The sequence below is a fragment of the Ochlerotatus camptorhynchus genome, unplaced genomic scaffold (genome assembly GCF_037179485.1).
Source record: "Ochlerotatus camptorhynchus isolate MF236.1 unplaced genomic scaffold, CSIRO-AGI_Acam_v1.1 ptg000532l, whole genome shotgun sequence".
NCBI lineage: Eukaryota > Metazoa > Arthropoda > Insecta > Diptera > Culicidae > Ochlerotatus > Ochlerotatus camptorhynchus.
The window spans coordinates 248,573-262,489 of record NW_027041016.1 but is presented as its reverse complement, the minus strand read 5'-3'; the positions used below and the strand labels follow the sequence as shown (position 1 = coordinate 262,489).

General features: G+C 41.4%; 2 protein-coding genes across 2 annotated transcripts in view; one reads left to right on the top strand and one right to left on the bottom strand.

Moving 5' to 3' along the window:
• LOC135713090 (dopamine D2-like receptor) overlaps positions 1–13,917 on the top strand; it is a 75,778-nt gene that overhangs the window by 41,501 nt on the left and 20,360 nt on the right. The window lies entirely within an intron of this gene.
• Positions 2,224–3,471, bottom strand: LOC135713089 (uncharacterized). The gene is made up of 3 exons (XM_065236191.1): positions 3,122–3,471; positions 2,428–3,062; positions 2,224–2,360 (listed from the first exon to the last, which is right to left on the bottom strand). The coding sequence occupies exons 1-3, from the start codon at positions 3,469–3,471 to the stop codon at positions 2,224–2,226; spliced, it is 1,122 nt and encodes a 373-aa protein (XP_065092263.1).

Here is a 13,917-nt window from a genome sequence, read left to right as displayed (position 1 = left end):
ATATTTTATATGAGAATTTCACGTGTATACTAGCGTCGCGTAGTGAGTAAATTCTGAACTATTGAGCACCAATCAATAGGCTTTGACCTCCCAAAAAACTTTGTGAAAGACAGTAACTTTCTATCTGGTCAGGATCTCGAGATATATCACATGCAAGAATTTCACATGGGTGCTAGCGCTACGTAGTGATAAAATTCTGAACTACTGTCCACCAGTCACAAGGCTATGATCTCCTGAACAACTTTGTCGGAGACAGTAACTTTCTATGTGGTTTCGACCTCGATATATTCCATGTTGTAATCAATTAAGTCAAATCCACCGTAGTATGGTCACAGTTTACGCGGTTTCCATTTACATTTTCTCTATTATCCGCATTTTGTAGGTGTTTACTGTAATCCAAATTTAGCATGTTTAGATCAAAACAAGTTTTTTGAGGAATACTCGTTGGTTTCAGGTCGATTCGTAACACAGCAACAAAATGGCAATGGAAAGTTCATGTGTGTTGTACAAAGTACAACAGCGCGAGTAACGGAGGGTTAAATCACTTCAGGAAAGCTCAGACTAACATTAAATATAATTCAATCACTCAACAGAAAAGTTTGGACTCCATAAGGAAGGTATTGGACCATTTCAGAAAAGGTTGGACTCCGTTTGATAATTTAAGCTCAAAAAAGTGTCGGTTCACATCGGAAACCCTCTACACTTTTAGAAAAGCTAAACAAGATTGTGCCCTTGACAAATGCCAAAACAGTTAACAAAAATCTGGGGCTCACTTGGGAAAATGTCAAACCCGTCCTGACAAGTTCAGATTCAGTTCGGAAAAAGTTGAATCAATGCAGGAAACCTTGAATTCATTTAGGAAAGAGATTAAATCAGCTAATGTGGCCTCACTCCAGAAAATGCGAAACCAATTTTTTTTAAAACATAGGTTCGGTATGTGTTAGATCACTTCAATAAAGCTTTCACAACTTTAAAAAGGATTGAATCACATAACAGAAAGGTTTATAGACTTAGTTAGAAAAGTGTTGATGACTTTTGAATCTGCTTGAAAAATGTCACCTCAATTAAGAATTTCTGATTTGGTCACACTTCCGATTTCCAGGACCTAACATGCCGTACCGGTCTAGTACCGATTTCAGTAAAAATTCTGTAAAAGAACAAGGTTATATTCTACAACATAATAAAATCTAGCAAAGTGAGTATCCATTGGACTGATGCAAAATTTGAAATTTTCGCTCCACAGTGTTCAAACGGTTTCAAATAGGGTCCTGATTAGCCTCCGAAAGTTTAAACTCATTTAGTGAGAAACTGACTTGTCACAAACCATTTGAAGTTTATATTGAAATTACTATGGGAAAACAAATCTTTTTATTCATTGTCTTCTAGCCTTTCTAAATATTGTACTGTTAACAAATTCTATTGCTATTCTTATGGGAATTTTTATCAGCTACAACTTTGCAGAAAATCGTCTTTCAGCCAAACGTCAAATTAAATAGTTATTAATTGTTTATGGCAAGATTAATCAACTGTATTGTGTTTAACACTGTATTCTGCAGTGTGACATAGTAGCCATGATTTTTGTTCTCTATTCTACGCGCCATAAACACCAATGTTGCCTGCTGAACAGTTGATTGAGCATATTCATAAGACATCAGTGACTTGAATCATTAATAATTTTTGTGCCTTACATTTGATCGAAAAGTGGTCTTTAACAAAGTTGTATCTTAGAAAATTCAAAAAGCTCAGCTATCATTTTCTAAAGTAGAGTGAACTGGTGAATTTTGAGATAGATATGAACCGAAATTATGGTTTCTCCATAGTAATTCCCATATAAACTTCAAATGGTTTATGCCAAGTCAGTTTCTCGCTAAATGAGTTCAAATTTTGGGAGGCTAATCAGGGCCCAATTGGGAACCGTTTGAGCATTGTGGAGCGAAAATTTCAAATTTTGCATCAGTCTAGTATCCATACCCAAATGAATTAGCGATGCTCGAAAAATAAATATACACTGAATTTCTATTTTATTCACCCCAACTTGACAAAAGAAAAATTTGAGATTTGTTCCGGCCTTATTAAACTTTTTCCGGAAGGAAAAACAATCACGATGTTAAAAACTTTTATCCGGTACTGTAGATAACAAACAGTATATTCAATATAAAGACAATCTTAAGCCGTCTGTAAAGACAATCACAAAGAAAAAAAAAGACAATCTTATTTATCAAGCTATTCCAAAACTCCTCTACGTAACATCTCGGTCAACTCTTGTTGAATTTCCACATCAAGATTCCCCGTATCAATCCTGTTGTAGTCTTCACGGTTAACGCTCTCCAAATCCTTCCGCATTGCAAAATGAACAAATTCTATAAAAAGAAAAATGCAACTTTTTTAGAGTCGATCTCGTAGCTCAAATACGTTTGAAAATCCTACCCAAAAATGCACAACGTTTCAGTTCCTGTACTAGATCTTGTAAACTCATTGGTGATCCTCGCAGTCCCATTCGCGTTAAATAAGCCGTTAACGATTGATAGTACTCTCGAACCAATCGATCGCTATGGGTCCGTCTCAGATCACGATCCAGAACAAAATCCATTAGACTCAACAAATCGATCGCCGGTGAGCCCCAGTGGCAGCGCTGAAAGTCAATCATTGCTGCCCTGTTGTTGGAGTGGGTCTTGAACCAAAGATTGGACACGTTGATGTCTCCATGGTTCAAGACATTGAAGTGCTGACGACTGGGACTGTAGATCTGTTTCAGCTTCTCTTCCACCCTGGGCTTTAACGTGTGCAATTTGGCCCCAATCTGGCTGCAGCCAGGTCGAGTGTTTAAGGAATCGATAAATTTATTGATAATGAGTTTCACTCTGCGATAATCCAGATTGTAGAAGTTGGAAATACGAACTTTTCCGTTCGAAACATATGATGCAGCATGGAATTTGGCAATAACGATAACAACTGCTTTAGCATCATCAAAATCATTCAAACGATTCCTTTGAACCCAGCCGGATGGGAACAAATCCTCCATGATGATCACATTTTGTGGATCGCTGTATGAGTAGAAGTAACTGAAATGAAATTTAAGAATTTAATAAATTAGAACACCAAAACGTAAACTCACACCCACTTGGGAGCTTCCAACGATTCACCGACGTTCTTCAGCGCTTGTTCCATTGCCGGTAGAATTTCCCGATAGATCTGAATCTCCGTCGTAAATTGCGCACCGTTTCTCGAACGATTCACCTTGAGCATCAAATCAACCGCTTGTTCTTGGCGAAACTTCTTGGACCGATAATGAACCGTGGCTCGGAAGAGGTCGCTAGCATGTCGAACCCCATCCTTACCACCGGGTCGAATTTTGCAATCATGGCACAGCGTAACCGAACCATCTCCCTTGGCTTTCCGAATCACTTCCTGGAGAAAACGATCGCTCAACCAGCTGGGGACGGACCAAAGTTGCTGCACGTTGGACTGCATCTCGATGGCAACTAGCTCTCGGTGACACCAACTAGCTGCTGGAATTTTGCGTAATTAGTATCAAGCTTAGTCGATGCCAGGGCCTAAATCTCTACCGCAGTTGGATTGGAGTGCAAAAAACTGCGTACCCTTAGGCCCTTTGCAAACTCAACAAGTTTCAATCGCATGATGACCGTCGTTAGATACGATTCAGGTGAATAATTACCAGGGAAAACAACCAGTTGAATGGAGCTTGATTTGCATATCGTGTCTATCAAATTAGCAACAGATCAGCGGTGGTGGGCGGGTGGCGGGGGACGCAAGCTGCGAGGGCATGTGAGCCGGTGCGGTCACGCATGGCAGTTGCACCTGATGGTCAACCGCAGTTTTGTTGCTCGAGTGGATGGCGGCTAAGACTTCGTTGAATTTCAACAGATTTGCCGAAAGGCAGAGCTTGTTCAATAATCAATTACGATTTATTATGGAGTCATTCGATTATTATTCATCTTGGCTATAAAGTCGCAACAATATTCCTGTTTTCAATGGAGCAGCTCCAGGCCAAATAGTGCAATAAATAACAAAAAATTACCTCTCAGAATTCCATGAAACTTTGCATTATTGTTGAACCATGTTTGGGCTGGAATTTGGCCATTTTTAATTCAAGTCTACTTTTTCAAAATGGCGTATTCGATATTTTTCAATAAATCATAATACGAAAACGGCTCATCTAACCGAATTGATGTCTAAAACAAAGTTTTAGGAAACTGGATTGCCTTTTCAGAAAAAAATACAAACTAAAAAAATTGGTGGAGTTGCGTACAAGACACGGCCGCATGGTTGACGTAGACTACGTTAAGCTGTGTAGTGAAATTCTCGTGCATTTTTTCTAGATATTGATTTGAAATACAGTAGAAGTAACCTATGATTTCGGTCCTGTGTACATATTTTGAATTTCCTACTAAGTAAAACTTGGTTAATTTCAGGACCTCATAAAAATGCGAATACGTATTCTATTACATTTGGTTCCTAGATTACAATCAGATATGAGTAAGGCTTTCTTCAGGTGATTCATTGAAGCGTCCAACAATGACCATCGTGATGGCTGATATTCCCTATCACTTCAATATTTCTAGGACACAAATCTTGGACGGTTGTGACATCACTCATGAAATTGAAACTCCTGGACTGAAACAAACGTGAAGTTCCAGTTTCTTTATTATAAGTTTTGTGAGTGCTGATATCTGTACTCTTGAAATTTTTATGTGTTAATGAGATTGATCAGAAATAAGGTTTCCTCAGCGATTCAACTTCAAAACGCTAAACGGAGTGCACAATTTTGCATCAATGTTATGCAACATTTCATAGTGGATCGAGATGATATCAATTAGCCATGAATCCCTCCAATAAGTTCTAGGTACATCTTTTATCTACCGATTGAACAAATAAAAAAAAATACTAAGGCTGTGTTCCATTTGGAAAATTTTCCCTTAGATTTAACACTTCGAAAATAAATTAGGATGTTCGAAAATCCCTCTGTTGTACATCGACCGATTTTCGAGAAAGCGTCTGTCAAATTGATTCCTTGTCTGTCAGAAATAAGTCTGCTGGATAAGCAGGTTTATTTTAAAATTTTCCATCTGTCAAATTTAAGTAAATATTCACCAAATGGAACACAGCCTTAATAACTTGAGCACATAATCGTTTCTTGTTGTGTTTGTCGTATTAGATGCTGGATAAAAACTTCTTTAATCGATATGTGTGCTGAAAATACCTGGGCCGAATGGATTCAAGGAGAAAGTCGACGAAGAGAATCTTGTCAGTGTTACTTAGAACCTATTGCAATGTTCAACTTGAATTAATCATTTCGTCCGACCACTTTCCACAGAGATGGCGCTGGTAGGAAGTGATAAAAATCCCCATATAGAAATTGAGAGAAGTGGGAATAATTCGCTTTCGGTGCCTATTCAGTTCAAAGAAAGTGAACGACAGCCTAAAGAAATTAGTCCGGGACTTAGTCGTTCATTTTTTTCCCGGATATTGTTATTGTTAAACAAGCTACAAATTTATTGTTAAACAAGCTACAAATAAAAAAAAAACGATTTTTCCCCCGTACAGTTTTACCTGTGTTACTACCAGTCCCCAGAGAGCCAACAAATTCAAATTTGAGAGAGAAAATTTGCTCTTACGACCTCAATCTCTCAACATGCCATGTATTTTGATGACACTCGATTTGTCATTTCCCTTTCACAGATTACAAAATAGAGTACCTGACGCTACAAAACATGTCTGGTACCTCTATTGACGCATTTACTTTAACATTTGAAGTCCCTCCTTTTTACATATTCTCCGCAAAAGATACTTTCTGCCCCGCCCCATTCATAAAAATTGGCGGGAATTTCTGTGAGGGGTGAGCTATTTTGTGTGCAGAATGTGTAAAAAAGGAGGGACTTCGAATATTAATTTAAATGGATATATAGCGGTACCAGGCATGTTTTGCACTGCAGTGTCCTCTGTGAACAATTAACGGAAAACAGATTGTGTGCAGTTTCCGATACATGTCACTGCAAATAACAGCAGTAATTTTTTCGCTCAGCTGTAAACAGAAAATCGATGAAGAGAATCGAACATTACAAGTAGGCCCTTTTGAACGCTCACTGTTGAATTTCAGAACCTAGCACTGAAAAAAAAAACTCGACGGTACCTCTATTTATGCTAAGAGATAAGCATTGCAAGTCCCTCCTACTTGAAGAATTGTGCAAAAAAAAAACTGGGGTTGTATAAACCGTTCTATTTATAGCATAATTGTCCAAGTAGGAAGGACTTTCATAGCTAATCTAAAAGTATAAATAGAAGTACCGTCTGATAATTTTAGTGCTTGGTACAGACAACTGTAATATGTGTAGGAAAATCCTTTTTATCACCACAAAAACACCCCGTTCCCGTTTTCTTATGCAAAATAATGAATGTGCGTTCACAAAACGCACGAAATCTTAAAAAACCATATTAATAATTTGTTTTAATTCAATCAATAGATTAAAGATGTACCGAGAATTAAATGGAGGGATTTTAAGCTAAAATGTTCTGATCGCGAAATATTGACTATCAATACCGAAATTTCGCATAAATGTCCAACCCATTTTGTGTGGTGTGTGCTGCTGATTTTCAGTGTTGCCCAATGATTAGGGAACTTTCATAAATAACGTAGTAGTTGAGGGAGGAGAGGGGTTTCAGAAGTTGGGACCTTCCATGTATTAGGTGTATTGCAAAACAGGCTCCGAGGGGGAAGGGGGATTAATTGGTCAAAAATATACGCAATTTATGGATGGCCCTAATTTTACTCCCAAGGCTGTGTCGCAATGGGCGAGTTGAATTTAACTCGTGGTTAAAAGTGGCAGATGAGTTATCGAATAACCCTGCTATACGAGCGTGGTTATTTCGGACCGACTAGAAGTTAAATTTTGGTAACCGTGGCTGAGTTCTGTTTGAAAACTGATCAATTTCCGGCATTTTCGAAATGTTACGTTTAACCACGAGTTAAATGTAACTCGGCAATTGGTACACAGCCCAAGAAGTATTTATCGATTACTTTTTCGAAGGAACGTATCAGCTTTTGTAAACAACGCATTTGATCGTCGATTTGTCGTAACTGGTAGCTCGCCCACGCATGCTAGTACTACCATCAGATAGGGGGAAATTTTCCCAACCTGTCAGCGGTGTTAGTATGTGGGGCGAGCTATTAGTTATGCCAAACCGACGATAAAATGCGCTGTTTACAAAAGCTGATATGTTCTTCCAAAAAGAAATCGAGATTTGTAGTTATCATTCAGGCAAGGAGCGCTTGCGCCATCGAGGCGACGCCACTACCAGCAGTCAATGATCTCGACGGGAACGATGCGCAAAGTTCGAGGTGCAAAACTCGAACTCTGCGGGCTTGACAGGAACCCCCTTCCTACTGCTACTACTGCTACTGCTGCTGCTACCTGCTTACCCGCCGTCCGAAGCGAAAATGAGTTGTGTGGTTTACATGTATTACTTTTCAAGTGACACAGATGCGTCTTTTCAACTTTAGTTATTTTTAAATTTCAATTATTATTAATTACAGTTGCTAGTCCTATCAGGCCTGTTTTAAGAATGACCACCTTGGTGGGATTGGTTTGTTTTAAATTTGAAAAAGGAGACTACTTATAACTACTATTTACAACTACAACTAACCTACAACTACTATATACACCTAATTTACTATATACAAATTGCTTATCAAAGCATGTTCTAATAAATTACATTTTTGTGCAAATTTAGTCTTAATTTCGTTAATTGGGAATCTATTTTGGCAATGCCTGCCTCTTCATGTAAATTTGTTATTCTAGTGTCGAAAGGACGATCAAGAACCATCCTCAGCACTCTATTCTGAGCGAGCTGAATTTTGTTCCTGTGAGTCTGTGCACATGATTCCCACACCGGAGCTGCGTAGAGGATCGCAGGTGCTATGATTTGTTTGTAGACGGCCAGTTTGTTTACCCTTGAGAGGCGAGATCTGCGGCAAATCAGCGGATACAGACACCTAACCAAGGCAGAACACTTGACTACTGTTTTCTCTACATGCGAACGGAAGAGGAGCTTTTCATCGAACAACATCCCGAGATAGGTTACTTCGGCGGACCACTCAACCCTAGTGCCATCCATGATTACAGTACAAGATGGAGCCGGTTTCAGTTTGGGCGATTGCCGATGGAGGAACATGATCGCTTGTGTTTTGGAGGCATTGATTTTGATTTTCCACGTGGTGGCATAATCAGCAAAGGCGTTAAGGCATCGTTGTACACAAGTCCATCATGCCAAACATTGTCAAACGCCTTTTCAACGTCTAACAAGGCCATGGCTGTGGACTTGGATACAGCTTTGTTACTTCGGATGTTATTCATCACCCGCACTAGCTGGTGATTGGTGGAGTGCCCCTTTCTGAACCCAAACTGTTCCGGAAAGAGAATGTTATTTTCCTCGACAAACTTGAGCAAACGATTGAGAATGAGTTTCTCGAACAATTTGCTCAGCGCTGAAAGGAGGCTGATTGGTCTGTAGCTTGAAGACAATGTTGGATCCTTACCGGGTTTGCGGATTGGTATGATTTTTGCTATTTTCCAGATGCTTGGAAAGTAGTGCAGTTCCAAACATCTGTTGAAGATAGTGGTTAGAAGAGACTGCACTTTCATGCTGAGTCTCTTCAAGATCAAGTTGAATATACCGTCAAACCCGGGAGCCTTCATGTTCTTGGTGCATTTCAGCGCTGAGCAAATCTGTTGTACTGTAATCATATCCGCCGGAGGCACGACACAAGGGGAGACATCTAGGTTTTGAACGCATTGCGCAACCTGATCATCGAGCGGACTTTGGATAGTCGAGCCAAGCAAATGCGATGAAGCGACATGCTTGCCGATCGCATTTGCTTTCTCCTGTGGGGTGATTAAAAGCCGATCGTCATCATTTTCGACTTTGAGACGTGGAACGGGTTTGGGATGATTTTTCAGGACCTTGGCTACCTTCCAGAATGGTCTGGAGCGGTCGTCCAGATTCTGGACAACACGCCCGAAACTTTCATGTCGGAGTGAGTCCATTCTGGAAGCAATCTGCCTGTTCAGATCGGCCATTTCACGTTTTTTGCCCAGATCTCCAGTCCTCTGAAACTGGCGTCTACGAACATTTCTCAATCGAATCAGTAATTGGGTGTGGGAATCAATAGCAACAAACTTACCCCTCACAGAAACTTGTCGAACACACGCCTCGTCAGCCACGGATATGGCCTGTTGGAGTCCTTCCAACGCCCGGTCGATGTCATCTATAGTGTCGAGCAGTGGATTTTCATCGATGTTGCTGTCCACCATTCGTCCGTACTGCACCCAGTTGACATGGTGGTAGTCTTTACGTAGGCAGCTTCTAGCAGGAACCACGTTGACACCGACTTCAGTCACCACCGGTTGGTGGTCGGAGCTGAGATCGTTGTGCGCCTCCGGCTTGGATAGTACGATGTTTGACAGGAAAAAGCCCAGGGTGGACGGATTTCCCGCCGGAGAGATAAAAGTTGTTTCGTCCGGAAACTGCACAGTGTACAGTCCATGTTGTGCGTGGTCGAACAACAGACATCCATTCCGGTTTCGCTGGTAGTTCCGTCAAGCTTCATGGCGGGCGTTCAGGTCGCCCCCAACGATGAATCGGGAGCTAGTACGGGTGATGGCGGTCAGGTCGTTCTTGAATTGAGTTCCTAGTCCATTGTTGGCGGTGCACTGGCGTGGGCAGTAAACAGCGATAAACCGGACGTTTCCAGTTGGTGATTCCACCTCCACACTAACGGCCTCGATGATAGAAGTGCGGACGTGGGGCAGAGTGCAGAACTTGATTCCCTTTCTGACGATGACCGCTACACCACCCCCCCCCCCTGGAGCTGGTGCGATCAAGCCGGATAATGTTGTGGTCAGGCAACCAGAAGCTGTCGCCGGACTTTAGATGGGTCTCGGTTAGAAGGCCCACGTCGATGCTGTGCTTGCGGAGGAAGTCGGCAAGCTCAATCTTTTTTGCTCTTACAGAGCAAGCATTCCAGGTGACGATAGTTAGCGGTTTAGACGCCATACTGGATGATGAACTTACCGAGCACTTGGATCTGTTCGGGCTTATTGCGGCACTTACGAAGAGCACCGGACATGTTGACGAAAATTTCCATCAGTTCATCCGCTGAGAACAGATCGGGGTTGTTGTTTTGCGCTGTTGGTTGTCTCCAGAATCCAGGGGGGGATGGAGAGCTTTGGCCAGCAGAATCACCGGAAGTTGCTTGAGCGGGATGCACCCGCGAATTCGCTTGCCTTTACTGAGGAGCACGAAGAGGCGGGAAATCCTCCGTCTGAAATGCCGGGACTTTGTCCTTCTTGCGTCCTGGTTGGTTGTTAGTTGCCGCCTGTTTTCGGATGCGTTTTACATTTGAATTTATTTATTTATTTATTTATTCGTCAATCAATCAAATCGTAGACTACATATTAACATTAAGACTTATGTTCTATGACTTCGCAGGGTTCTGAAATATATTTTTAATTCTGTTGAGGGCATATTTAGGTCAATTATTTCACAATGATGATTAAAAACAGTCATCATCTGATTTACCGGTCCAAATTTAGCGTAATTGGTCCGATGGCGATCTACTGCGAACAACTGTCGATTGCGTAATTGTCGGGAAGGTGCATACAAATTTACCCTTGACAATAGATCAGCTGATTCAATGCGTTGCGAAATGATATTGTTTAATAAAGAAATCTTTGCGTAATCCCGACGTTCTTTCAATGTTTGAATGCTGATCAGCAAGCAACGTGCTTCATATGACGGGAGAGGAAAGCCGTCCAACCTAACTTACGTAATGCATATAATAAAAATTACTTTTGGATTGACTCTATTCGTTCTTCATGCTGTTTCATATAGGGTTACCAAACAACGCTACAATATTCTAAAATTGACCTCACATAAGCAACGTAAAGTGATTTAATTGTATAAGGATCTTTAAAGTGGAGACCGAAACGTTTTATAAAATTAAGCATATTGCCTGCTCTATGTATTATTGTGTTATAATGGTCCACAAATGTCAATTTAGAATCTAGAATAACACCTAAATCTCTTACATTTTCACATTTTTGAACATTTTCATTACCTAATGTAATACAAAGATTTTGTTTGTTTAGTTTTCTACTGTACGTTATAAGATTACATTTTTTGATATTTAGTTTCAATAAACTTTTACTACACCATCTGTAAAAAACATGTATTTCATTCTGAAACACATTCATATCGTTATCGCTTCCTATTTCTAAAAATAGCTTCATGTCATCAGCGTATATAAGTACCTTGATATTTTTTTAAAATAAGAGAGACGTCATTAATGTGCAAAATAAAAAGAAGGGGACCTAGGTGCGAGCCCTGGGGAACCACTGACGTGACATGAATTGGCTTAGATGTTTTCTCGTTGAATCTTACAATTTGCTGGCGATCAACTAAATACGATCTAATCCAGGTGATGAGCTCCATCTCAATTCCCATTTTTTCTAATTTAAAAATCAGCATTGGGATATCAATTCTGTCAAACGCTTTGCTGAAGTCTGTATATAGAGCTTCTACTTGGTTACCTCTGTCCATTGCATTTAATACAAAGTCCACTAATTCCAAAAGGTTTGTGGTGGTTGAACGGCCTTTAAAAAATCCGTGTTGTGCACTAGTTATTCTTTGAAGTCCTCGCGTTTGGAGCACTGTCTGTCGGAACCTTGGTGAGCACCACCACAGTTGGCGCATTCTAACGCCACGGCTCCATCCGCAGGACAGTCGGAACTGGCGTGGTCTTGAGCGCAATTGCCACAGCGTGGCTTAATGTTGCAGTTGCGGGTGCCGAGTCCAAAGTTCAGACACCGTTGGCACTGAGTCACATCACGATGGCCACCACGGTATGGCTCCCAGCGGACGATGATCGAATTGATGGAGCGGATGGCTTTCAGCGCGTTGAGCGTCACCGTTCCTTTCTGGAAGTGTACCAGGAAGAGGCTATCCGGATACGCCTTCACATTTTCGTCCTTCCTTGTCATCCGATAGACGGCACTTGGGGCCAGCTTGTACCGGTCTCTGATTTCAGCTTCGATAAACTTCGGGTCGAAGTTTGGTAGGCCCCTTATGACGACCTTGAATGGCTTCTCACCGGGAATGTTGTGGGTGAAGAATTCCACCTTGGAAGTCCTCAGGTGGGCGACGACCAAGTCATACTCCGCTTTGGTACGGAGCACCACCTTGGTGCCGACTCTGCCCAACTTGTATTCGGCTTTAACGCCCAGCGTCGCTAGATCTGCGATGAGCTCATTACGATGGGCATTTTTCACTACCAATGGAGGTAGCTTCACTTTTGCCGCACTCGGGCCGGCAGAATTTTCGTTGCCGATGGCGTCGCCGAAATCACCGATGTCGCTGGCGTTCGTCGCAGTGACATCGGATTGGCCTCGATTCTTCTTCCTCTTCTTGCTGCGTTTTTCCAACACAGTTGGCTGGATATTCCCATCCATGGGGAGAACAGCAAACCTGTTCGAGGTAGGCACACCGGAGCTTCCTTCACCGGGGTCTGGACCTTCGCCGGGCTTCGCGACCGATGCTCCCCCATTTCGGGGCACACACACGCACGACAAACCGCGAAAGAGAGAGGGCGAACACTATCGCCACGAACTTTTCAAACAACTCGAGAGACCGAGCTAACACCGAACTGAACTGCTTGACGATCAAGCAGAGAATCATGAGTGAGTTGAGGCACATTAGCAGCGCTGTTTTATAACTTTTCTGATTCAAGCAGCACCAAATTGTACTTGATTATGATGACTGGGCTTGGGGAGAACGTTTATTTCATGAAAACAGTGATAAAATTATCACTTTTTATTTGTCCAATTTTAAAACAGTTTCTTATGAAAAATTAAAAAAAAAAGTTTATTGCAACAGCTTACGACAGGTATTTCCTATCGATTGGTGTTTTCGGATTTTAATTTAAGCTATAAATGACAAAGCTTATAGCGTTCAAAAAATTATATCTTTTCGTGACGGTCGCAATTTTAGATTTCCGATTTACCCCAGTACCTTCCCGTAAGACGTAGTCTACGTCAAAAAATCATTTGTCTTATACGTATGTCCACAGTATGAAGCGATTTCAGCACAAGTAATATCTTTATCTTGGAATTTGTGCTCTATCAGCTTGTTTTGTAATATCGGGGGTAAGTCCTGTACTTTGTCGACATATTTCTCCACCAAAAACTTTTTCTCAAAGCGAATATTTCTTTTATTGAGTAAACCCTGGTAGTATTGATGATGCTCTGAGCAAAGTTTCAAAACATTTTTGAATTTCAATGTACTGCGCACTGCTCTCTTAAAAAAACAGTGCTTACGCTCGCAAAACAGGGGTCAATACGTCATAAGAAATAAATATATCACCGAGGGTAATGAAACATAAAATGATGTTTCGGTCTTAGTGGAACATCGAACATTAGAGTTCGCTTTTCCAAATACTCAGTGATAAAGGAAGTCAACAATTCGATTTGCTCGGCGCAAACAATTGGCAATGATATAATGTCAGTGATTTGCTGGATTTCACGACGAGAGAGCATGACGAGGAGTTCCGTTGGAGTACACGCATTTTGGTGCAGTAGCTGCGCAGGCACCATCCTCATGTTTCTCCCCGCATGTGGAGCAGCGTGCCTTGTTGTCGCAGTGGGAGGCCGTATGTCCAAACCGCTTGCAATTCTGGCAGTTCATGACCCGAGGTACAAACAACCGCACAGGAAGACCAAGTTTTCCCAGCTCGATGTACTGAGGAAGGGCAGATCCAGAAAAGGTCTCCCGAAACGAGTCTATGGGGGTAAAACTCTTTTTGCCCTCGCTGAGCGATACTGATTTCATTCTATGAACGGCCAGTAT

Bases quoted from the DNA above. Each gene is read 5' to 3' on its own strand.
- LOC135713089 (XM_065236191.1), bottom strand. From the start codon at position 3,471: ATGCAGTCCAACGTGCAGCAACTTTGGTCCGTCCCCAGCTGGTTGAGC. The intron at 3,063-3,121 runs GTGGGTGTGAGT...ATTTCATTTCAG, and splicing joins GAATCGTTGGAAGCTCCCAA to TTACTTCTACTCATACAGCG. The intron at 2,361-2,427 runs GTAGGATTTTCA...TTCTTTTTATAG, and splicing joins GAAACGTTGTGCATTTTTGG to AATTTGTTCATTTTGCAATG.